The sequence below is a fragment of the Leptosomus discolor genome, chromosome 25 (assembly GCF_034619465.1).
Source record: "Leptosomus discolor isolate bLepDis1 chromosome 25, bLepDis1.hap2, whole genome shotgun sequence".
NCBI lineage: Eukaryota > Metazoa > Chordata > Aves > Leptosomiformes > Leptosomidae > Leptosomus > Leptosomus discolor.
Genome location: NC_141415.1, coordinates 2705185 through 2730991, shown reverse-complemented (window position 1 = coordinate 2730991; position 25807 = coordinate 2705185). Strand labels below are relative to the sequence as shown.

The following is a 25807-nucleotide window of genomic DNA, read 5'->3' as shown; positions in this document are numbered from 1 at the left end:
GGAACTGGCCAACAGGCCGTACCCGTGGGGTGGTGGTAGATATCTCCTTTCCACACTGGCAGCCAGTCACAAGCGGGGTCCCTCAGGGATCGATATTGGGCCCAACACTGTTTAATATCTTCATAAGTGATCTGGATGATGGGACCAAGTGTACCCTGATGAAGTTTGACAATGATACCAAACTGAGTGGAGAAGTGGGCACTTTGGAAGGGTGAGCCACCCCGCAGCGTGACCTGGACAGGCTGGAAGAGTAGGCTAACAAGAACCTTATGAAGTTCAGCAAGGACAAGTGTAAGGTCTTGCTCCTGGGGAAACATAATCCAGGAGTGCAGCACAGGCTGGGATCTACCTGGCTGGGGAGCCGCTCTGTGGAAAGGGGCCTGGGGGTCCTGGTGCACAACAAGCTCAATAGGAGTGAACAGCGTGCTGCAGCGGCAGAGCAAGCCAACAGGATGCTGGGTTGCATCCACAAGGGCATCACCAGCAGAGATGAAGAAGTCTTCATCCCACTTGACTCAGCACTTGTCGGCTGCACCTGGAATATTGTGTTCAGTTTTGGTCCTTGCTATGCAAAAAAGATGGGGACAGGCTGGAGGGGGCCCAGAGAAGGGCACAAAGGTGATCAAAGGACTGGGAACCCTGCCCTGTGAGGAAAGGCTGAGAAAGCTGGGTTTGTTCGGCCTTGGAAAAAGAAGGCTTAGAGGAGACATTATCACCATGTTCTGGTATTTAAAGGGTGGCTACAAAAAAGATGGAGGCTCCCTTTTTACAAGGAGTCACATGGAAATGAGGAGGGGTAATGCGTACAAGTTACTTCTGGGGAGATTCTGATTGGACACAAGAGGAAAAATTTTCACAATGAGAACAATCAACCATTGGAATAACTTCCCCAGGGCAGTGGTGGGTCCCCCAACACTGGACACTTTTAAGATTCAGCTGGACAGGGTGCGGGGCCGTCTTGTCTAGACAGTGCTTTTGCCAAGAAAGGTTGGACCAGATGATCCTTGAGGTCCCTTCTGACCTGGTATTCTGTGATTCTCTGATTAAATCCATTTAACTCCTGATTGCTGCCCAAGGCGATCAATATACTTGCAGGTCTACAAATAATCCTAGTAATGGAGCTGCTCCATATTGTAGAGCTGCAGCCATACTCAGTAATACATCTACAGGTGGCTTTAAAGTCTACAGACATCTGAATAAGGTCTTCAGCTTTAAAGGCTCCTTTCAAGTTGTTTTCAAGAATTAAAAACCTTTCTGGGTTCAGTGTGAGCAGCTTTGGGCCACCTCCTAGTGGTACGTCTAGTTGTGATTGAGAAGCGGTTTACAAGAGAAGATTGCAGCGCCGTCTCTACTGTGTATTTGCTTCCAGTCTTTTTAAATGTTGTGGCACGGTTTGGGAATGGCAGAAGGGGAAAAAGGTGATGCTTTTCATTTAGAAAGGAGTGCAATGCGAGCTGAGCTAACTGCAGCTTATTTAATCCACGTAATACCGATAGCACTCTCTTGGGAAGATTCATGGCTTTGGTTGAACTGAAGCAAATAAAGACAAATATTTACCAATCCCCTTAAAGACTTTCTTCTATGGAAGGTGCATGGTTTGAATAGAAAACTAAAACCTCATGAAATAGAATAATTCTTACTTTTGGCTTAGTTGCCAAAGATGGTGTGGGTTAAACCGAATTTTAATTTGTCTTTCTGAAAAAAGTCACACAATGAAGGAGGCTTCATCCCCTTCCCATCCAGCACCCAGAAAGCGTAACGAAGAATTTTTTCTTCAGTCTCTAAATGGAAAGAGTAGTTCCCTGCTCTGCAGGGAACCTACAAAACTCCAGTAACTTTTAGAAATTGAAACTTAAGTGGCATCAGTCCCACACTGGGCAGCAGTCTGAGCCTCACTGGTACTTGATTTGTGTAGTCAAGGTAGCACAGCAGCAGCAAGGAGGGTGCAGAGCTTCCATCCTGTTCTTGGGGGGGAGGCTTCTCTGAAATGTGGGGTCATGGCCGTGCTCTTCACTTCAGCTTTCCACCCAGTGGAGAGGAACAACTGTTACTTAAGGACTTTGCGGGGCTGGCACAGGGATGTGGCTCTGCGAAGATGATGATGGCTCCAGCAGTATCCAGCATATGTCCAACACAGGTCCTGTTGAGAAGCATTTTTCTTATTGATTCAGACCAACTGTGGGGTTGGGTCTGTGGATGGAAGTTGATAAGGGGTCGTGTGTGGTACTGCTGTACTTCAGTGTTTTTTATTGCTTTATTAGGCCAGCAACAAAGTGGAAGTGGATATGGAGAAGGCAGAGAGCTTGCGTGTGACAAGAGGAGACTTCTTTGCATCTTTGGAGAATGATATCAAACCAGTAAGTAGGCACTGTGTAACTCCTGGAATAGTCACCCAGTACAGTTAATGACGTGAGGTAGCAACTTCCTTCTGGGATCAGATGTGCAGTGGTGCCCCATGGGCTGACATACTCTGTTGTAGAAATGAAACGCCTGCAGTGCTAAAGCTCTGTTTTGTACCTTTTGTCACATGCAAGCATCATAAAAAGAAATAGAACAGATAAAGAGCAATTTGGAATTTCTTCTTGTCACGTGTACACTCTCCACTTTAGGCTACTTCAGTTAATGGATGTCAGCTCTATTATGGGCTATAGTAGGAGGTTTAAGCCTCATTTTTGAGAAATGTCTTTAAGTGACGTGGATTCAGAACCCATTGGCAACTTGCACTGATCCAAACTTGTTTTGAGGGTATATGACAAGTTGTGTCTAAACATCCACGATCTCCAACAGTCTTCAGTCCTTTGAACTGAAATGTTGTTTGTCACCAAGGGGTCTTCCAATGCTGACTGTCTCACTTAAGCATCTTCCAGAGTCTTGGTTCGCATCACTTTGGCCATGTTTAGTTGTTTCATGTTTTTTCTGATGTGATGCAGAATTTTTCAGTAAAATAAATGTTCCATCTCTTAATACAGGCGTTTGGAACCAATCAGGAAGACTATGCAAGCTACATCATGAATGGTATTATTAAATGGGGTGATCCAGTAACGAGGGTATTGGATGATGGGGAGCTGCTTGTCCAACAAACCAAGAACAGTGACCGCACTCCTCTGGTTAGCGTGCTTCTAGAAGGTAAATTTAAGAAAAAAAAAACAAAAAAACCCCAAGTGACTTCTGTGAACTGTTCCTATCAGTTGCCCAAGTGGCCATCTGTTCCATCCTGCAACTGTACGTGAAAGAAACACGTGGGAGGAAAATTAGAATTGGTCTCTTTCACTTTACTTGGGTGAAATTGCTTGTAGCTATTAAAACTGCCTTCTCGGCCTGAGAGAAATCCTGTTCCTGGCACAACGGAGAAGGGGATGTACCCAGTTAATAACCTAAACGTGGATGTTTTACAGCTGCGTGACTTGTCTGAATTTTCTTTGAGGTCTCTGGAGAGCTCATCAGCATAATTAGCTGAGTTCAAACGTCAGTTCATCTGGCCGCATCTAGGTGTCTGCTGTTGGACAGAGGTGGATTGCCCTCTGTCTGGGCTGTTACTGACTAGGCAGAGTCTAGGAAACTGTTCCAATATCTACATTACAGATACTGCAGTAAAATTTTTTACTTAGCACTTCCTTTCCTGAAGTCAAAAATTGTGGATTACCGCTGTTGCTTAGCGGTCTGTAGCTTGGACATTAACCTTGAATAGATCCCCTGCATAATTCTGTGTGCTTCTGGCCAACACATCCCTTGTAGGCAATACCTTCTTGCACTCCAAATGGATTTGTATTGTGTGTAAAGATTAAGATGTGTCTTTGGTCTCTCTTTGAATTACTCTGGTGTGAATTCAGGCAAATAACGAATTGTCTTTGTCAATACTTACCTGGCATTCATGCTGGTGACTTGTTTGCCACAGTACCTGCAGAAATCTTATTTAGAAGGGGCATAAAGGTAGTTCAAGACATTTCTCCGAAATACAAACACATGCTGATGTTGGTGCAGTGGCCCGTCCTACAAAATGTGTGACATCCTCCATTGTGTCGATTCCATAGCAAAACAGTCTGTGTCTGCTCAAATAGTTGCATTAATTTCCGTCATCTGGAGGGCTGGATTGCACCAGGAGCTAGCGTGTTCCTTCTGCAAGTAGAAGAAAAGGTCATTTCAAAACCGCTGAATGAGATTATAAACATGCTTAAAATATCATCTGTGCTGAGCCTTACCAGGGCTGTGTTCTCCCTTGTCTTTTCATTATGTTTGTCCTTTGTTTCAGGTCCCCCCCACAGTGGGAAGACTGCTTTAGCAGCCAAAATAGCAGAAGAATCCAACTTTCCCTTTATCAAGATCTGTTCTCCTGATAAGATGATTGGATTTTCTGAAACGGCCAAGTGCCAAGCTATGAAGAAGGTACTTAACGTGTCCTACTCTTGCTTGATTACGATCCAATTCTCTGTTCTCTAGTGGATGGAAAAGTGAATTACCCTTGTGATTGTGTTTTCTGCTCTCTGTAGGTCCTAAATTCCTGTCTGTAGATTTATGTGTAAAGTTGATTGAATGTTTTTTGTGGCACTGACACAAAGTGACGCAGGGAAAATTTTGAGGCACTGTCCCAGTTGGGTCTTATATGTAAACGTGACCGGCAGTGGAACAAAACACCTGGTCTGTGGTGAGCAAGGCTGGAGCTCTGTCTGCAAAGACGAAGGCAGGAAGGGCTTAGGGTTGCACTTGGAATGAATAGATCCTGCCTGAAGGAGACTAGGAACGGTTTTGAGCTGGTAATGTTTAGTTAAACAAGAGTTTTAGCAACCTGGGGAGCAGGGAGAATGTGAACAAGTTGAGCATCTTAAATCATTTCAAGTAGCCAGGTGGAAGGAAGGAGATTTCATTTACTGAAGCAAGCCAGCACTCATTCTTCTAGCTGGACGTTACTGAATGAAGCAGGTGAGTGAAATGTTACTGTAAGATCAGTCCGTTGCAGGGTTGCGTAGTTTCCAAGAGAAGCGATGTGCTCGTAGCTGGAAGCCCAGTTTGTCATTTAGAAAAGGAGCCTTTTGGACTTCACTTGAATCAGCGTGTGCTGGAGGTAGCCCTGCAGTACCACTGGTGTCCTCACTGCTACTTAGTGTTTCGATCCAAAGCTTTGCAGGACACTGGTTTGCTGCTCTGTAAAGGGTGATGTGGGGCTTGGTCCGTCCTTGAGTAGGTCTGATCTCCCCGCAGTATGCTTTTACGAAAAGTAACCAGTGTCCAGCCTGGGTAGAAAAGCTTCGTCATTACAATTGTGGGGAATTTGTGTGTGTGTTGTTATATTATCAATATTGCCTCACTCCATAAACAGAGGAACGGTGCTCTATTTTGTCTGTTGCTCACAATTAAATGCAGGGCAGCTGGCTTTTTTTTGCAAAAGGGATGGGGGAGATGAACAAAACTGAGCTTTGAATTTGTGGAGGTGGCAGTGTTTTATTAAATGCAGGTCGAGTCTAGTTTCTTGGTACTTACCTTTTTCGTTGTCTGTGTATTCCTCTAAATACTGCTGTGTTTAGTTAAAAACACGTCAACAGGTCCTGTCATGAGTATTGTAGTTTTGCTGCTGAGATTTAACAATGAGTCACTTTGCTGTTTTTTTAGATCTTTGATGATGCGTACAAGTCCCAACTCAGCTGTGTGGTTGTGGACGACATTGAGAGACTTCTAGGTGAGTCAGGACGATGAGAGCGAGCTATGTTGTCTGCTGCGCAGAAATATTGAAATATTTGCAGTGTTGAAATACTGCAAACTGGAAATGACCTGGAACCATATACTTGGGGAGCCTTGAACTGTTTCTGATACAGTGAAGTGGCTTAAATGTGCATCTGCTTAGTGGGCATTAAAATGTGTTTTTCATTTCAGATTATGTTCCAATTGGACCACGGTTCTCTAATCTGGTGTTGCAAGCCCTTCTTGTACTGCTAAAGAAGGCCCCCCCTCAGGTAAGAAAGCAATCGAGGGGCGAGATGCCCTATGCCTGTAATAATTTTGACAGTGGAGAGCTTTGTGTCTTGCTGATAGCTGCTGTGCTGCCAGTGGTATTAGTGCTATTGTCTGTGATTCAGTCAAGTTAATCCGAGCCTGCTGCTGTTCATTCAGTTAGACATTTCTGGGATAACCACAAAGGATTCAACTTTAATTATCTAATTACTTAAGGCTGAATCTTCTGCAGTTAGCCCTAGAAATACTGACTAAGGAAGCAAGTTTAACCTTCACCATGTAAAACTTAAATATGCAAGCTGTCTGCTTTCTGATTAACTAAGGAACTGTTCAGTCCAAATCAATCCCTGGCTCAGCCACGTGCTCCCTCCTTATTTAGAAATCAATTTCTAAGTAATGTGTGACTGTGAATGTCAGGGGTTTAATCTGTTCTTAACTTGAAATTATCAGGTGTTAATTACAATGGGTGAGGAAATCTTAAGATCTTACATCTCATGCTGATCCTGTCTATTTGCACTTTCTGGCTTGATGAAATTTAAGAACATCACAAGTGATAACATTGCTGAAGCTTACACCGAGTGAGACAAACAGGCAGGGGCTCTTCTTTTTTGTTTGTCATTTTTCCTGTTGTTCACTGGAATTCTGCTCTGTGTGTGAAAGTATCTGCATGAATAAATAACATACTACCAGGAAAAACTTGAAAGTTGGTGTCAGGAAAAAGCAGAGAAGCACAGCCTGGATGAGCTCAATTTTTGTGTCATTTTTAATATCCTGGAAACAGTAACATATGTGTGAGTATTGTTTTCATTAGAGATTTTGGTGAAAAGACCTTTCGAATCTAGAACTTTGAACTACATTGTAGTGCCACAGGCCCTGAAGTTCCCCTTATGACTGTCAACCTGGGAGAACAAAGATTTTTTCCAGTGAGCTTTCTATGCCACAGGAAGTCTCTAACATAAAACTTGGCTGCTGTTATCCCATATGTTGGAACAGAAAGGCTGCCTGGTGCAACAGCACAACCAGTTTTGATCGTCATAGTGTCAGGTAATCGTTAGCCTATTGCTGAGTATTTCCACAGTACCAGGAAATGACTGTTCCCGTAAATCGATAGGGGAAAATAGAGCTTGATTTGGTTCACTTGTCGAAGGAACTTAAAATATTCAATTGTCCATTTATCATTGCATCCTCTGAATGTGTTTTGCTGCTTAGATGCAGTTTTGTTGGCACCCGAGTCTCCCTGAAAGCAGGATGCTGGGCTTGAAGCGCTCAGATATTTGCCAAGTTTATGCATGTTGCTGAGATTTGTACTTTGCAATGTTTGAAATGCCCTTGAGGCTGGAAGACTTTGGGTTGACAGCCAATATTATGGTGACTTAAGCCATAAATTGTTGGAGGGTAGAGAGAGAGTTTTCTGAGGAAATGTCACTGTTTGATTGATGATGTGGGTTGGGTTTTTTGTTGGGTTTTTTTTTAAGTGTCCACTATTGGGTACTGTGGAAATGAGGACATTGGGTTAGACGGACCCTTTGGGCTGACCTAGTTTGGCAGTTCTGATGACAGGGTTCTTCCTAGCGTGTTTGTTTCCTGTGAGTTCCCTGTGATAGTCACGGCGTGTGGGGTTTTTTTTTCATTAAGAAAAACCAAAACAGTGCATAAGAGGTAGAGTCATGCAGGAAAAGGCCTTTTCTGCTGTGAATGTTTACTGTGAAAAAGATTGAATTTAGGCATGGAGACTCTTGGGGTTTTTAAGCTCAAGTGAGAAACCCACAAGGGAGATAATACTGCCGGTTAATCAACGCCCTTCCAAGTTCCCCCTGAGATGACTAGTTCCCTTGAGGAGCAATTTATTTGGAAGTAATGGCTGGTTTCAGGGGTTTTGTTGTAATTTGAGATGCAGATACATGCTTCAAATGTCCATGAGTAGCATCAGTGGTACTAACCTGCTTCGTGAGGTCAAACCGACACGAATTTCTGTGGGATTGGGATCGTGGTTTAGGTTCATTCCTTGTACAAATGGGCTGTCCTGGGACATGCCAGGCACGTCCCTGTGCTGAGAGAGATGGTTGACAAGATGCTGGGGAGACAATACCTGTTCTCCCTTGCTGTCGGGTAGGCTCTTCACCATTTCAGTAGTCGGAGGGGCCTGAAATGCAGAGTTGATTTGAAAAGCTTAGAAACAGGAATGATGAAGCAGTTGAAACCTCAAGCAAGGAGTGAGTGGGAAGCAGAGGGTGCGTTTCGCAGCGCAGCTCTGCCGCTCCCATCTTTGTAGCCCAGATTATGTATTCACACGGTGTTGTCACATCACTTGCAGAGAGTATACTTAATGTGCAAGCAGCTTCCTACAGTTACTGTAGGCTGTGTGTGTAAGAGGAGCATTTCTGGGGTGAAATCTTATTAATTATGCATTGAGGTATATGTCTCTGTTGAATTGGTTTATGAAAGCTGCCTCCCAGACTCCCCTCTTCCTATTGAGGCTATATTGTTTTAACGTGATGTGGAAGGGACAAATACTTGAAGCTTCTGGTTTTCTGGGCTCTCTAGCTTGTTTGTGCTTTGCAGAAGTTTTGCAAGTAAACACGTTAGACTTTAATGAAACTAGAAGCTTCTCTGAGCTTGCTTTAAATTCCTAGTCACAGTTCGTGCTTCCTAGTTCCACTCAGCAATGCTTAAATAGTGGTATCTGTTACTACTAGTTCAAGAAGACTGAAAAACACTGCATTTTGTTTAGCATCTTTTTTTTTTAAACCAATTAAAAATCTTTTCTAAAATGGATTGAAGAGAAGAAAATAAACCATGTTCTCTTGGGTCTTTATTTCAATCAAGTTTCCCTGTGTTGTGCAGGAGAAGAGACTTGGGGGGGGATAGAAAGACTGAAAAGGACTGTCGCAGCAGGGAGCCAAGCGGGAGAAAAGGACTTCTCTGAGAACTAAGCAGCAGCAGCTCCGAAAGCCGAAGCTGCTTCATCTACATGCAGAGTCACACAAGGCATGGAGACACTCACCAGCCCCACAGAGGTTTCACATGTGCTTCCCTGCTGGTTCCTGTGAAAAGCTAACAATTGGCTCAAAGGGTGAAAGACCATTGCAGCATCCCCGCGCTAAGCTGGACGTACAATTTGTGCAGTGTTATGAAATGTCTGGCTTAGCGAGATGCTCTCGACCACTCTTGTGGATGCCCTTCCACTGCTCCCAGAGGCCCCCAGCCCCTTTCCTCTCCGGGACACTGGAGGCTTTTGCCAATTTATGAAAGTTGACGGGAGAAAGGGGGGAATAATCTCCTTGTTTGATATAATCCCAGATGCATTCCTGACTCCACGTCACTTGGTGTGAATTGGAGGCAACTCCAACCAATGATGGCACTACCTTTATACTTGTAAACCTGGGGAACTGTGTTTTCTCCCATTACATATGGAGAATAGTTGATACCCCAAAACACATGTGTAAAAATAGACAAGTGTCCAAAGTTGAGTGAACAGCCGGTGGGTGACTGACAGAGGCACTTCGGTATCCACCAGGACTTGGTTATAGCATAGTTCAAGTTCCCCTCGACTCCCCTTGCCTAGGGCTGGCTAGATTTGCTGAAATTCTGTAGTTGGAGACTCATCTGACATGTCGAGACTCCATTTGCTCGTAGTAGAGTCTGTGTAATTCTTTTATGTTCTAGTTTGTCTTGGTGCTCAATGCAGTAACACGGTGCCCATTAGGAAGTGCATACTGTGTCTCATGATGCTTGAAAATTTAAAACTACTTCCTCTGTTGATCTTTGAGTCCCATAGTTCTCTGCATGATTATGTCCTTTATTCACATAAAATCCCTGTAGCAGAGAGGTGAAATCTGGGGTTATCCCACTTCTAGAAGGTGGCGGGGCAAGACACACACCTCTCTACTGGGTATCCCCCCATCAGGGCAGAGGGATCCTGGGCTCTGAACTGGGACAGTTGTCTGAAAATGGGCAAGATGAATCCAGACTTAAGTGACGTGCTTGTATCTAATCTCTGTTGATAGAAGAACTAGGCCTAGAACTGCCCTGATAATCAGTCTGAAACCAAATGATCTTCAACTGTTGAAAAGCCAAGCTCTTCCTTACTTGGTAGCTGCTCTCTTGTTATGGCTGATTTTTTGGAAGTTCAGCTCAAATGCTGATCTTCTGTGGTCTGAGCACACAGCACGTTGCCTTTGCGATGGTTGCTGTAGAAATTGAGGATCCAAAATGTGAGTATTTCTGAAAATGAGGGCACTTCAGCAGTGCATCTCACAACAGCAAGAATAAATGCAGTGATACCCTGTGGCGTGTTGTCACTGCAGAGCATTTGGATGAGGGCAGCGTTTTCAATTTGGCTTGATGGCTTTTCATGCCTTTGTGGTGATGCCTGGGGCCAAACATTTCTGACTTGTAGGTTTTCCACTTATTTGCTGAGCAAGTTGCCTGAAACTTTGAAAAGTACAAGGGGCTCTTGACACTTCATTTTCTTTTAGTAATTGATACAGCAGAGATTATGCTTGTTTTACGGTAACTGGTTTTTCGGTGGGTCAAGTTTAAAGGTAGCAAGTTGAAGCACATAGCTGCTTTTCAAGAAAGCAGGGAAAAAATCAGCCTGTTTTGGGTGGAGCTGTTAGAAAAAATTTTAAGCACTCTTTTGCAGAGTAGCCATCTGTTCTGAGGAGTTTTCAACGATTCAGTCATCAGAGTTCAGGGTCCTGAGCGTGGATCCTGACAGAGATATCTAAAAATTGCTGAGGGGTCTGACCTCTGTTAACTTGTCCTGTTGCTTTTGAACCTTGTTAAGCTTTTGCCATTCCTAGTGTCGTGCTTGCTTGAGCTCAGCTGAACTGTGCAGTGAAAGCAAACATCCTTCTGTTCAGTTGAAAACTGATGCTTCGTAATTTCAGGTAGTGCTCCCTAGTTTTTATTTTGAGAAACAGCGGTTTCCCCCCCGTCTCCTCTACGCCATTACGATTTTATAGACCTCTCTGTTTACCCACTATCCATTTACCAAGAGTCTAGGGAAGTTATTGCGTATTTCTGACCGCCCCCATTTCTCCAACTCAGAGATGTATTTGAAATTGTATTTGAAATGGCTGGATTGCAGCGTCTTAAAGAGCACTCGGGATTCATACAGTGGAACAATGACTTTTGTTTTACTCTCTTTCCATTCTAAAAATGTCTGTTTGCATTTTGAGTAAGGTTTAGCATTGAGCTGGTGTCTTCACAGAACTTGCCACAATGACCAATTCCTGTGGCTTTCCTAAATGGTAATAAGTCATTTAGAGTCATTTTTGTGTGTGTGGTAATTGTCCGCTGGCCTGATTTACAGCAAGTTTGGGATTCATCTGGCTAAATGTGGCTGTCAGCGGTTTGGTTTTATATGACTGAACTAGTTGTTTAGAAAATAGTTTGCTGTATGAGTCCAGAGTGTAGGCAGCTTTTCTGGGAGGAGGTATGTGTCACCCGGGCTCCATTAACTAAGAAGGAAATGCAGAGAGTGAGATCGTACATGGGCATCTGAAGTTACAGGAGGTAAAACTCACCCCACTAATGACACTTCTGCTTACATCCTTTCCTAACGAGACCTTTTAGTCTCTGGTGAAACTCCAAACGGGCCTCTGTTGTTATTATAATCAAACATGGACTTTGTCAGTGTGAAAGCTGCTCAGGTAGCATCCTTCAAGCAGTGAGGCTGCAAGTGGTTATTCCCTTGATTGATGCCTTATCTGCTGCATCAGGCACCGTGCCCATGCTGTTAGCTGTATTTTGGGAACAGATACTGCCTTGCTGGCCGCAGTTGAGCAGGTTTTTTTGCCCCCGAAAATGTTCATGGGAAACTGTTATTAGCACAGTCCCTTCCCCAAGCTGTTCTGCATTTTGAGTTATGTACAGTAATAAACAATTTCTTAAAAGAATTGCTATAGCTTGTAAGGCAGATCAGCCTCGGTGCTATAGCATTGCATGGATTTGTGCTTGCAAGAGGGGGTTGGTGCATGTTTTGGAGGTCTCAGCGCTGTTCAAGAGTCTGTCTTCGGCTTCCTTTGTACCCTTGTGCCTTACCTGTATAACGAGGAAACTCTTTGAAGGTGCCTGACAGCATGCACACGGCTACAGTTTTTTCAATAAGGTAGCAGAAACTCACCTTGAAGGGCTTGTAATTTTTACTTATATAATATCAGATATATCAGCATTATTTATGAATTAAACAAAAACTCACTGAGGACAGTGTGTTGAGGAAATATAGACCAACCATGAAAGCAAAGTAAATCAGAATTGAGATTAAATTTTCTCAATCAAACCTGCTGATAATCCCTGTTTCCGTGTTCTGAAGATTTTAAGCATACATCAGTTCTGCTCTGACGTGCTGTTATCCCAAGTGTATCTTAGCAAGTTGAAGGCACCTTTTAACCTTGTCCTTGGGTGGTAACTTCAGAGCGAATGTCAGAGGTGTTTGTACCATGCTTCTGCGGTCACGAGCAGGTGATAGTTCAAGTGTTCTTGAGGGACTCATTGCACACAGCTTCCAAGCCTTGTGTTTAAAGTCTGTTTGACCAACCCCTTCCAAAGATGAAGACCGCTGAAATTTTGTCTTTATGTGGGCAAAAAGCTTTTCTGTGCCTGAGCATAATTTATTTTTTCTTGGTCTATTAAGTGCTTTAGCTGAAAATGAGCACGTGATGGGGCTTTCTGAATTCCTAGTAGGAGTGAGGATCAAATGCCATTCACTCACTCTCCACTGAGGGCGTTTTCATCTTTGCATGCAAGATCTTACTGAATTGCTCAGATTTGGCTCAAACTTGTAAAACGATAAAATATTTTCCTGGCCTTTCTACACAATGACTGTCAAAAAGGAAAGAAATACCGTGCGATTGTGCTGCCGTGAACATTCCGAGAACACAGTGGAAGCAGCAGCCTGCAGAACAGCGGTGTTTGTGCTTTCTGCGGGTGCGGTATGTCCTTCTCAAGGCTACCTGCAGACATTTTTAGACACTCAGACCTTTTCCTGCTTGCTGTGTGCTGCCGGCAGGTGAGTTTTGTCTGGTAATAAAGCATTCCCCGCTCCCACTGCAGTTTTAAGCCTGGCATTTCTGTCATCAGATCAGGAACTGACCGCGTTCCCCCCAGTAAATTGCCCAGTAGGTTTCTGAGGATTTCCCCCTCTAAAGAGGTGACAGAGCTGGTGAGCGTGGTGCTTCCTGAGATGCAGACGGTGATTAATACGCAGAAGGGTTAGGCAGTGTTTCCCTGACAAAGCCTTTGTGTGGAGCTCCTGACCTGGGGCATGCCCTGGTTCCAGCCTGCCAGGCGTTACTTCCTTGCGCTGCCTTCAGCTAAAAACAAACTTGAAGTGAGCACTCGGGCGCGTTACCAGTTCTGAGGCTTTCTCGTTGTCCATCACCCAGAGCAGGAGTGTAATCTGCTCATACACAGAAAGTCAGGGAGCACAATGGCACTCGGGGAAAAATAAACAGATGCTACGAAGAGGCATCGTCTTCATCAAAGGTGTATTAAGTGTGAACAGGTTTTCATCCTCTGTCAAAGGAATGCAAAGCACTTGTGAAATTAAGTCTGGCTGTTCTGTAGGGATAGTTTTTAGATTGGTTTTTTGTTTTGTTTTTATAATGATGAACAGAGTTTTGTGTCACAAAGTTGAAATATAGAACTTTGTCTCTGAGCATCAGCTAAACTTCTGGACAGCCAGCCAGGCCTGTCCTCAACCCGTGGGCTCAACGCATGTCCAAACTGGAAAAGGGACCGATCACAGCTGATAATCCCAACAGCTCCTTCCGTCAGCCGGCGTTTATCAGTGTCTGAACACTGCTTGGTGAAACTCAAATAGCACTGAAATGGCATGTCCTAGATGAACTTGCAAAAGCTGTTTTTTATTGGCAGTTGGTGTTTTCCAGTTGTTGCTCTATTATTTACAAACCCTGTTATTGCTCAGGCCAACTTGGAGCTGGTGTGTGCGCTGTCGGTTTGAACTCGGAGGCTGCCAGACGTGGTGCTGTCCTTTTATACAGCCACACTGGCCATGGGAGGTCTTACGAACTTAGGGCAACCTCCGCTCTTAAAGCTGAGCTGTGAAACCATTGGAACTGTCTGTGCAGTGACAGAGAAGTCACTGTACCCACAGGATTTCTAAAGACGGGCTGTTCCCCCGAGAAGTCATCTGTAATTCAGCTTTTGGGAGTGGAGGTTTGCTCATGCTTTTGAATTTAGTGGGGATTTAGCTATTTATCATGATGACTTCAGAGGGAAGGGTAGAGTAGGAAAGCTGTAAGCATGGATGAGTCTTCTGTGTACCGTAATTTTTGGACCTTGTTGGTGGCATTACTCTGCCTTCTGGAATCTGATCCTGGTCTTGTGTGGTTGATGTTGACTACTTCAATTACTGACAGATTAGTCCTATTAATTTTATTGTAAGTGGTATTTTTACATGGCCATTTTGTAGTTTTCATTTGCACTTAGCTGAAGCTTCCCAAGACTGGTTCTTCTCTTTTCTTTTGTTTTCCCTTTCCTGACACGTGTTCCATTGTGTGGACAGGGTCGCAAGCTTCTCATCATTGGAACCACCAGTCGCAAAGATGTCCTGCAGGAAATGGAAATGCTGAATGCTTTCAGCACTACGATTCATGTGCCCAACATTGCAACGGGGGAGCAGCTGATGGAGGCTCTGGAGGTGAGAGAAAGTTCGAGGATGACAGGCAAGCTCAAAACTTGCTGGAAATGAGTGACTTTGCGGTCGCTCTGCGTTTGGGAGCAGTGTCCCACTTAACATTGTGTCATAATGTAATAGTTCTAAGGCTTTTCTGAATTACTTTTTCATACAATAAATTAAGGCGAAATGAGGGAACGGTAGGTCTAGGGAAAAAGTTTGTGGAGTGGATTGAAAGATTACAAGGGCATGGAAATGGGTAATGAATATAATTGGGGCACTTACACTGAATGTGCCTGGAGGGTGCCAAGCTCTCATGAATTGGAGCAATATCAAATGAAGGTGTTTGGTGCTGGAGAGATTGTAGGTTCTTTATAAATTCGTGCCCTTAATGGCTTCTTATTCTATGCCATAGTGGAAATTGCAGTGAATATTGAAGGCTGTTAAAATAAGCTTAACAGGCAAATCTTTTGGGCAGACTTGAAAAGTTGGCACCATGGTAATATCGCTAAAGCCTGAAAGACACAGGCACTTGCAGCAGTTTTGAAAACTTACTGTGGCTTGAGCCACTGTATTTATTCTTCTGTGGATCATAAAGAGAATCACTAAGTGTTTGATTAGAGAGGTCACGAAAAGAACCATTATGGAATAAAAGCAACTAAGTGTTTTGCCTTGTCTAGATATATTGCAACGAATTTTCCTTCTAAGCTAGAAAATGCTTTTTAGCTTCTCATTCCCCTTTTCCTGAGTTAGGTGGCATCATTCCTACTGCCAGACTGCTGTTGTTGATATATATATATATATATTTTAAATATTTTTTCCCCCCCAGCTCCTGGGTAACTTCAAAGACAAGGAACGCAGCACTATTGCACAGAATGTCAAAGGGAAGCCTGTCTGGATCGGTATCAAGAAGCTGCTGATGCTGATAGAAATGTCATTACAAGTAAGAATATTTCTGGTCCAGGAAGGGCTGGGGTAAATAGAGCAGTCTTAGAGGTCCCCGCTTCTCTGCAGACTCCTACTTTAGCTGTGCGGTAGGAGCCTTTGAATTGGTTTAACTGAGAAAACAGCTACAGTGGGAAGAAATTTTCTGAACAAAGAAATCACCAGGTCTTGGTCACGGAGAGATCTTTAAAACCCACAGTGCCTATGGGCTGTTTAGAGCCGCACTTCAGAGGAGAGCATCTGGCAACTGGAGGGATCGGATTAACTTACCTTTCATGAAATTTCTTCTCTACACCCAGCACGTTAAGATTGCAGATAGCAATCGCTTAGGATTTTTGTTTTTCTAAAGAAAAAGGTGCCTGTGCAGGTGTATGTGCTCTTTCCCTAAAGAAGATAAATCTGTCAGGCTGTTCAGCTGCTCTTCTCTTTATTTTCCACTTTCAGCACTTTAAAGAAAATAATTGCAGAGGGTAGAAATATGTAGCTCTTAACCCTCCCCCGCACCCATCATCTATGCCTGCAAGCCAGCCATCAAGCTTGTGCTCGACAGTATGTGCATGCTAAAAATGAGAGGGTGTAGCGTGCAGCCCTAATCCTCCGCGGCTGACATTTCAGCGCCCTTCTGAGTCCTTCCCCCCCTCGCACACACTCTCTTTTCACATCAAATGGATTTAGTGCAGCTGAGTGAACTGTCCTTAGATCTTCCTAGGAGAGGCAGAGCATAAGCTAAGAGGCATGTAGTTTAGCAGCATATAAGTCATGTATCCCTCTGTTCACTATTCACGATTCTGTTAAAACTTGCACAGCACTGAGGATATGCTGTGACTGGATGTCACCTCAGGGAATAAAGTCATTTATCTAGATTACTTTTTCCTCTTCTTCCTTGGCTTTTAATTCCATACCTACAGGCAAGTCAGTAAGTCATTGCTCACATGTATTAAATGTATTTAAGGGGTGCAGGCCTTCAGGGACTGCCTGGCTCTCTCGCAGTCCATTACACTTAGCCTTGACAACGGATTCCTTCTTCTGACAGGGGGCATTTTCTTTTGCTGCTTTAACCTTAAGTGTTGGTTCTTTTCAAAACTGAAGGTGAAGGTTATGTAAATTATGGGCAGTTCTGAATCTGGAGCAGGGCTGGAAAAGCTCAGCCCGGCCTCAGTCACAGCATCGCCCCATGGCTGCACACCTAGGATGCTGTAGACGGGGAGTCCTCACGCTGCCCTAGACTGTGCAGACAGGTAAACTGGTCTTGTGCATTTTTTTTTTTTAACCAGGCCACCATTTTGTAGGTGAGTCCATGACCAATCAGGCTGCAAGAAAACAGGCAGGACTGTCACTCTGTGCCGTTTTTGACAAATGGAACAAGTGTAAAATGAAGGGCAGCTGCTGCTGATAGAGATGTTGGTCATCCACCGTTGCTACTATCTGTGGATGGTTGGGACCGAGGCATCTTATGTTGTTACGCTCAATTTGGGTAATTGTGTAATGGCATATAAAAGCTGAATAGGAAGAAGTTCTGTTTGAAAAAGTCTGGGGTGTTTACATGACTCTGCCTGCTGAACTGTAAGTACAGGAAAGCAATGCAGGCTGTCACTATATGGGAGAACACTCATATCTAATTCAGCCAGCTTTTATAGGAAAGCAGAATTTCACCGAATGAGAAGTGCAAGACTAGTTCTTTTTTTTGCTGAGCTGGACCACAGCTTTTTAGAAAGAGATTTGAATCTGAAATCCCTTAAAAATTCCAAGTGATGGATGAAATTTCTCAAAATGCAGCTGATTAGATCCCACAGTGAATGAATTCATTGCAAAAAATGTGCATGTAGTTTCTTTCTCTGCAGTCACTGAATCTGTGTTTTTTGTTTTGTTAGACTAATAAACCAAATACATGCTATGTGTAGGTATTCTTAAGCTGTTCAAATGACTCAGTTTGTTTCAGACTAAAGTCTTGCTGAACCAGTCTCTCAATGTCAAAATCCTTTCTTGGAGTACCGTGAACCGCTGCATTGCTCTGGTATCTTGGGTTGCTTTGTTACCTTGTTTACAAGCCTTGTAAACCCACACTTTTGGCAGCTTAATTTCCTCAAACTGTATTTATTGCTATTCCTGGCTGCCTTTAATGTCAGAGTACTGGTATTTAGTGTCACATACTTTGGTCAACTTGTATACACTGAGTGTCCTGGAATGATGTTATGTTCTTGTTCAAAGGAAGGCTTTGATGAATGGATATGCTCACGATTTGCCATGTGAATCCAGAAAAGTTTAGTTTTGCAGTATCCTTGGCTGCAGTATGTGGACCACCTCACAGTGCTATCAGGTGCCACGCTGTCTGGTAGCCATCCTGCCCTGATGCTGCAACGTTGCCCCAGGGTGCTGCTGGATACACGAACTGCCTTTTTCCATCGTTAGGGGGCTGGTTCCTTCTGCTCATTTTGCCTGCCTGTCTTGTTGCTCTTGGACCTTGCTGGCAACACTCCAAAACCCAAGGTCTCTCTCCTTCTTGGAGTAGGAACCTGAGGCAGCCAGGCACCTTTCCGGAAAGCCCCTTTTTGTACCTCCAGTGTTCCTGATTTGGTAATTTCTGTTTAGTGTAAATAAAACTTAACTGAAGTTAATATAAGCTGTTTCCCTGTAGTGTATTTTAACTTACATGGGAACTTGTTTTGAAAGGTCATCATGTAATATTGCCTATATTATTTTAAACCAGATGCTGTATCTGGACATATTAAGAGTTTGGATTTCACGACAGGTTTACAGGGCTACTGTACTACCCAAGGGCGTGTGCATCTCAGTGGAGTGTCTCCTCCAGACTGAAGATTTATGAAGTCTCTTCAGTTGCCTTTTTTTCCTAAGGGCTCCCACTCATGTCCTGGGGATGCTGCATTGCCTAGAAAGGACCAGCCATTTTCTTGCCACCTGCTTGAGCTGTGTCACAGAGTCAGTCCCCATGCTGCTCTAGAAAATCTTTCATGCAGTTTGACAGCAGCAGTTCTTTCACAGGGCTCTAGAGGGTCCGTTCAAGAGTCCTGAACGTGCTTCCTCTTTGCCCTCTATTGGCACCATCTCCTGCTCCTTCCAGGGCAGATCAACCTTCTGGTTTGGTGTCTGTGTTTTTTAATAATCTATTTGATCAAGTTGCCATTCAGCTTCGTGCTTTAGACTTTTGGACAAGATATTGTGTCTGCAGATAAATGCTGTTCCTCCCAAAGATTCTGTAGAAACTGGGTCAGTACAGATGATGGACAAAGTGTCTTACCATGGCCGCTTCCCTACCTCTGAGCAAACAGGGGTGGGGAGGCAGCATCTTTGATTTAGGAAACGGAACACTGGCACTGTCAAGTTTGAATTTCAGCTGGTGGCGTTAGTACAAATTTTCTAGGAATGAAAAGAAGAAATTTGTATCTGTCCATCTCGAGTCACATTGGTTTTTTTTAACAGAACTATCTGATTGGTCCTTTGTCGTTATTTCCTGATTGTGATGACTTTTCCATGGTTTTCTAAGGTTTCACCAAGGTCCTGGCAACAGGACCATCTTCTTTGCAGGTAGATAATACTCTTGATCAGTCAGTGAGATAAGTAATCTTAGAATAAGCCAGGCCCTTTGACTGTTCTGTGTGACATTCTCTTCCTATCAGCTTTGGGCTTTCTGTCGATGGCCAGAAGTCATGCCTTGCTCCATCTCAGTGTTCATGGTTTCTTGGGTCAATCTCAGATGTGAAAGATTCTCTCTTTACTGAGTAAATTGCCTGGTTTTGTGGTCTCTGCAAAAAGTGTCCTGACTCTTCACCCACTCTTTCTTGCAATAGACTGTTGGTATTGGCATCCCTGGCAGCGTGAACATTTGCTGTGCTTGCATGGGTTTTGCATTTGGCCCTTGGCAGTGGTTCTGTATGGAGTGCAGCACTTTAGTGAGTTGCTGTTCCTCTAACCAATCAAGCTGCCTTTCACTGATTTGCAGAATACTTAAGATCTTAGAATCACTGAGTCATTCATGTTGGAAAGGACCTCAGGACATCATCAGACCTTCAGAAAGTGTATGTGTAGATGATTACAGACATCTCACCACTCTCTTTGACATCAACATTTGATGGGAACCAGGCCCTTCCAGCTCTGACAGAAGTGGATGAGGTTTGGGTTTTGGACTGTTTCCAGCAAGGTGCACTTCTTGACAGTTCATTTGCCCAACTCTTCTAGCTTTGTCATGGAGAATCGGTCTGTGAGTTTGGACTGTAGATAAGAAGTCAAATCTGAGGACTTGATGGGCTGCCACTTGAGTAACTCCTCTGAAGAAGTCCTCTCAGAAGTAGATGTCTTTAGTGCCAGTATATATAAAAACGCTGTGTGTCTTATCTTCTGAGAAGTCCAAGGATCCTCCTCAGATGTGCTTTTCTACCCGTGGTCAAAGATCAAATGTATTCTGTTCTTTTCCTCGAATCCCTTTGTTTTATGGGCTGTCTGAAGCTTCTTGAGAGAGTGTGTGCTGGTAATTCTTTTTGCTTAAGCTTGGCCTTGGCAGCTCTGGTTCCCAGGCTTGCTTTGGCTGTCCATGTAATTTGAGATTTCAGCCACTTTTGAACCTCCTGTCCAGGACTTGCAGTGAACACATCATCTAGCTCACCGTGCAGGTGGTATCTGGTTCTCTGGGGTAAACTGTTTGTGACCACCTTCTCTTTGGGTGAATGTCATGGAGAGCAGGAAGGTACTAAGCTAATTGCACCCATAGCAGTTTTTTCATCTTTGTCTAGCTAACCCCCTGCTCTGACCGAGCACAATCAACTAACTAGAACAGGTTACTTAGGACCATGTCTGGTTGGGTCTTGAATACCTCCAAAGATGGAGACTCCATTGTCTCCATGAGCAGTCCCTAACAGTGTGTGATCACCCTTGCAATGAACAGCTTTCTCCTCTCTTTATGTAGGAGTTCATTTCAATTTATGCCTCTGACCTCCTGTCCTGTCAATGGGCACCACCCAGAAGAGTGTGTCTCTCTCCTTCTTTACTCCCTCCCATCAGGTATTTATACACACTGTAAGTCACCCTTCCCTCCCCAGTGCCGGGTCTTCTCTGTTCCAGGCTGAACAGTCTTACCTCTCACAGCTTCTCTTTGTATGACAGATGCTCAAGACCTTTAATCATCCTTGTGATCCTTTGTTGGACTCTCTGGTCTGTCACTGTCTCTCTTGTACTGGGGAGCCCTGAACTGGACACTGTCCTCCAGGTGTGGTGTCACTGAGAAGAGGGGAAGAATCATCTCTCTTGATCTGATAGCAACACTCCTCCTAATGAAGCCCAGGATGCTGTTGGCCATCTTTGTTGCAAAGGCCCTTCGCTGGTTCATGTTGAACTTGTCCTCCAGGGCACTCAGGTCATTTTCTGCAAAGTCACTTTCCAGCCAGTAGTCCCCCAGCCTGGACTGGTGCATGGGGTTATTCCTGCTGAGGTGGAACACTTTGTGTTTCCCTTTGTTGAATTGCATGAGATTTGTGTTGGTCTGTATCGCCATCCAGTTAAGGTCTCTCTGAATGATGGCACCGTCATCAATTCTGTCAGCTGCAAACTTGCTGAGGGTGCGCTCTGCCCCCAAATCCTGTTTGTTAATAAAGAGGTTAATCAGTGTTGGCTCCCATGTGGATGCCTGGCATATACCACTAGTGACTGGCCTCCAGCTAGACTTAATGCTGCTGCTCATAGCTCTTTGAGCTCAGCAATTGAAGCAGTTTTCAGTCAGTTGTGCTGCCCCAGTTATTTAGTCTGTACTTACCAGTAAATGACACTTTGTGTGGCCACTTGGAGTTGTGGTCATGCCTTTATCAAGTACTAGCCGTTCCGGAAACAGCCAGAAATATAGGAAGAGAGGTGGTCGAGTTGTAGGACTGTAGGATAACTGAGGTCAGAACACACTTCAAGATCATAGAATTAGAATGGTTTAGGTTGGAAGGGACGATAAAGACCATCAGTTCCACCCCTCTTCCATGGCAGGGACATCTCCCACCACACCAGGTTGCTCCCAGCCCCATCCAGCCTGGCCTTGAGCACTGCCTGATGTGTTGGGATGCAGCATCCACAACTGCCTTAGGCAACCTGTGCCAGCGTCTCACCACCCTCAGGGTGAAGAACTTCTTCCTTGTGTCTAGTCTAAACCTGCCCTCTCCCAGCTTCCAACCATTACCCCTCGTCCTGTCACTGCAGGCCCTTGTACAAAGTCCCTCCCCAGCCCTCTTGTAGGCCCCCTGCAGGTACTGGAAGGCCACTATAAGGTTTCCCCGGAGCCTTCTCTTTTCCAGACTGAACAAGCCCAGCTCTCTCAGCCTGTCCTCACAGGGCAGGTGCTCCCGCCCTCTGACCATCTTGGTAGCCCTCCTCTGGACTCGCTCCAGCAGCTCCATGCCTGTCTTGTGTTGGGGGCTCCAGAGCTGGCCGCAGTATTCCAGGTGGGGTCTCACGAGGGCAGAGCAGAGGGGCAGGATCACCTCCCTCGCCCTGCTGACCACACCTCTTTTGATGCAGCCCAGGATACGGTTGGCTTTTTGGACTGCAAGTGCACCCTGTTGACTCCTGTTCATCCTACCATCCACCAGCATGTCCAAGTCCTTCTCCCCAGGACTGCTCTCAATCCACTCATCGCCCAGCCTGTATCTGCGCTTGGGATTGCCTCGACCCAGGTGCTGGACCTTGCCCTTGGCCTTGTTGAACTTCATGAGGTTGGCCTGGGACCACCTCTCCAGCCTGTCCAGGTCCCTCTGGATGGCGTCCCTTCCCTCCAGCATGTTGACATCACCACACAACTTGGTGTCATTGACAAACTTGCTGAGGGTGCACTCGATGCCACTGTCCATGTGATGTCACCGAGTCCCACCCGTAAGCAGGATCAGCCACATGATCAGAGCAGAATCCTTTGGATGGGGAAGATCTGAGAGCCTTTGCCAGGTGAGAGTCGTGCTTAGTCTTATAGTGTGGATTACCCCTCTGGGCTCCCCCAGGGAACAGAGACTTCCAAGTAACCAGTGTTCAGGCAGTGTGGCCCATGTGCATGTACTCCTATCCCAGTTGTCTTTGGCCTTTGATACGATCGTAGAGTCATTTACGTTGGAAAATACCTTTAAGATCATCGAGGCCAACCGTAAACCTAACACCGCCAGTCTGCCACTAAACTGTGTCCCTGAGTGCCACATCTGCAGGTAGAAATGGGAGAACAGAAAGAGTGACAGATGTGCTTTTCACTTGTGGCCAAGTGTTGCCTGGGAGAGAGTGTGGAGAAGATTTAGGCTAGAGGGATATTGCAGACACCATCTTTCTGGTCTCCAGTTATGTGGCATGACAGTCCCTCTCTTCATACCTGTGTATTACACATTTCAAATCCTGCTTTAGGTGGTGGGGTAGCCCTTCTTCTGGCATCCTGAACATTACCAGTATTTCTTTGCATGTTAAAAACCCAACTTAATAGCTCGGTGATCCTCTGTAAGTTCCTTTAAATCATCTTGTTTCAGTGAATTTATTTTTCTGATCTAAAAATAGTTCAGTAGTTAGTATTGAGGTGTTGGCCTTGCTGACATATTTCAAAGTGATAGGAAGTTACACATTTTTAGACTTTTCTTAGCACAAAGCAGAAATTCTCATTGGCTGTTTCTTCCCTGCCTGAATTACTGGTAATACTGTTGTTGGTTTAGGATTTATTTTCTTCCAAGCTCTTTTTGGAGACATTTATGTTGCCCTCAGTTGCAGTGGTCATGGTTTCAAATAGATGTCTTCTTCACATCTGGGGTTGGTGGGACTCTTTGGGAATATAAAACGGGGAACAGGAGTTAGAGCCCTCGTTCGGCCTCTTTGCGAGGAGGCCAGGACACATGCTGAAACTTTGCTTCCTCCTCCAAGGATAAGTCCCAGTTTTATGTTTTAGAGGAGCACTTGCCTCTTCATGACCAAGTGGGTGATACAGCTGGGAATCTTAACAGCCAGTCAACTTCATAGTGCCATTGACTGAATGTTTTCAGAACGAACCCACTGTATTTTCGGCAGCATGTTAAAGGTAGAAGGTGTTGATGAAGATTACAGAATGAGCAGAAGATGAGGTTTCTAGGCTAAATGAACTGTTGCAATACAACAGAAAAGATACTCTCAGAACCAACAGTCTCCACTTTCCCAGTGTTTATAGTTCTAACTCACTGTAGCTTGGTGCAGTGATGGCAGTTTGCCTAGAGTCTGTCACATGGAAGAGGATCAACGAGCCCGTGCATCGGCACACAGGACTGATGCAGTTACATGCTGTGTCTTCTGGTGGCAGCCTGAGTCTCTGTGTAGTAGTAGCCCTTCCTCCCACTTCCCTGTTGTCTCTGTCTCAGTGCTGGGGGGGAGGCAGGGCTGATGTTTAGGGGATGGTCCTGGTTGATGGAGCCCCAGCACAAGTCGGGACTGCAAGTTCTGGAAGCCTTGTGCTGTGATTCAGCTGCGCTAACCCACCGCACGCAGCTCCTCCCCTCTGGTGCCTTGCTGTGCAGCTGGAAGGGGTGAGGAGGACAGAGGAGGGGTGAGGACATCTTCAGTCCCTTCTGCTCCTGACTGTTTGATTTGCTGCCCCAGCTCTGGAAAGGGACAGGTACAAGCAGACACAGGGTGGGCCTGGCTTGTCCAGAGCCAGGCTAGAGTTGGCGGTGTGGGGTGAAGTGGGTGTGCAGATTGCCGAGAAAACAGAAGTACCTGGTAGGAATGCTCGTCTGTGTTTCCAGTCTGGCTCATCCCCTGGCTACATGAGCATGCTAAGCTTGTGCTTCTCAGCTTTTTCTCTTGGTGCAGTGCTGTATCTGCACGACGTAGCTGCAGGACTTGTGGACGAGCAGGCTGATCTCTGGCCAGGCCAATGCACGGGCAAAGCAAATTCACACAACACATCTCCGGCTCTGTGGCCTCGTTTTCCTAATGGGCTACTTGGAAGATTGCATCACGTTAACGGAGATCTGTTTTGTTTGGTGTTTAGATGGATCCTGAGTATCGGGTGAAAAAATTCTTGGCTCTTCTGAGAGAAGAAGGAACGTAAGTACTTTTATTTTAAAGCATTGTTTAAAATTCGCTTCTCCACTCAGAAAGGAGCATCTTTGAGGGGAAACTGCAGTGTAGCGTATCTGATCTCACTGTTGACCCCTCCTGTATTTACAGAACTGTGTATCAGAGCAGTTCTGCTTACAGCTGTATGCCAGTTGTTTTGGGAGGGGCGAGGTCCTGAAGATTTTTTAAGAACCTGCATGCCTGAATTCTCTGCTTTTCTTAATTTATGTGTGACTTCAAAATTTAAATGAGATACTGGACCACAATTCAACTTTCTTTAACTAAAGTAAATCAGAAGAGATTCTGCTAGAGTTAAAATCCAGCTGTTTATCTGAAATCTGGAACTTTGATTTTTTGTATTTCTCCTGTCTGAGAGAAGGATGTCCTGCTCTTTCCCCTGTAGGTATCACAGGGAATAGTTGAGCCCAGTCTTGACAGTGGCGTCTCCTAGAAAATGACTTTCTAATACATGTAGGGCAGTACCTGTGCTGGGGAAACTCACAACAGTATCTATCCTGGCTACATGTGAGTGGGTTCCAGTGTGTGCGTGATGCTTTTATACATGTGCATGCTTTCTTGATGGATTTGGCTTCTTTTGCAAGAGTTCCTTCCCTAGACTGAAGGTGGACCAAGTGCAAGATCAACAGCTGGAAAAGTGACCAACCTGGAGAATATACACTGGGATCTTTACTCTTCTGTGTTCAACACACTGGACAAAGTGAAATGCTCCCCTGTTTCCAAGAACCCAATGTGGAATATGCATGTTTAGTGCAATACAGTATCTTTATTCTTTGTCTTTAATATACTGATGTCATGTGGAAGTGTCTTCTAGAACACTGTGCTTCTGTCTCTGTGCAGGCGAGGCTGCATTCTCATTTGATTTTTAGCATGGGGGAAATGTCCTGTAAGTTTTGAAGCTAACGCTCACTTGTGTCCAGCATCCAGTTGCTATGATGGGAAAGAAATCCTGACTTCCAATAAAACCTGACAGTCTGTGGTGAAGGTATATTAAAGTACTGCTCTGTCTTATCCTGATCTGATGAACGCTTCCTTGTTATGTCATCCTATGCCTCATTGAACATTCAGCCAGGCTGGTAACCTGAAACAATAATTCAGCTCCAGAATTGTCTAGGTGCTCGTACCTGCTTGCTTTTATATCCAGGTATTTTGTGGCCCAATGAGAGAGACTGGCTAGTGGCATTAGGGTCTGGAAGGAGACAGGGAAATATGTTGATC

The 25807-nt window shown here is 44.8% G+C and overlaps 1 protein-coding gene across 1 annotated transcript in view; it reads left to right on the top strand.

Annotated features, from left to right (window-relative positions):
• Window positions 1-25600, top strand: part of NSF (N-ethylmaleimide sensitive factor, vesicle fusing ATPase) — a 71848-nt gene extending 46248 nt beyond the window's left edge. Inside the window, exons 12-20 of the mRNA XM_086477890.1 lie at window positions 2262-2357; window positions 2970-3126; window positions 4250-4383; window positions 5605-5671; window positions 5866-5945; window positions 14477-14611; window positions 15417-15530; window positions 24504-24559; window positions 25174-25600. Coding sequence (XP_086334016.1) covers window positions 2262-2357; window positions 2970-3126; window positions 4250-4383; window positions 5605-5671; window positions 5866-5945; window positions 14477-14611; window positions 15417-15530; window positions 24504-24559; window positions 25174-25192 — 858 coding nt within the window. The 3' untranslated portion in view covers window positions 25193-25600. The remainder of the gene's footprint in view (window positions 1-2261; window positions 2358-2969; window positions 3127-4249; window positions 4384-5604; window positions 5672-5865; window positions 5946-14476; window positions 14612-15416; window positions 15531-24503; window positions 24560-25173) is intronic.
• Window positions 25601-25807: the final 207 nt, after the last annotated feature.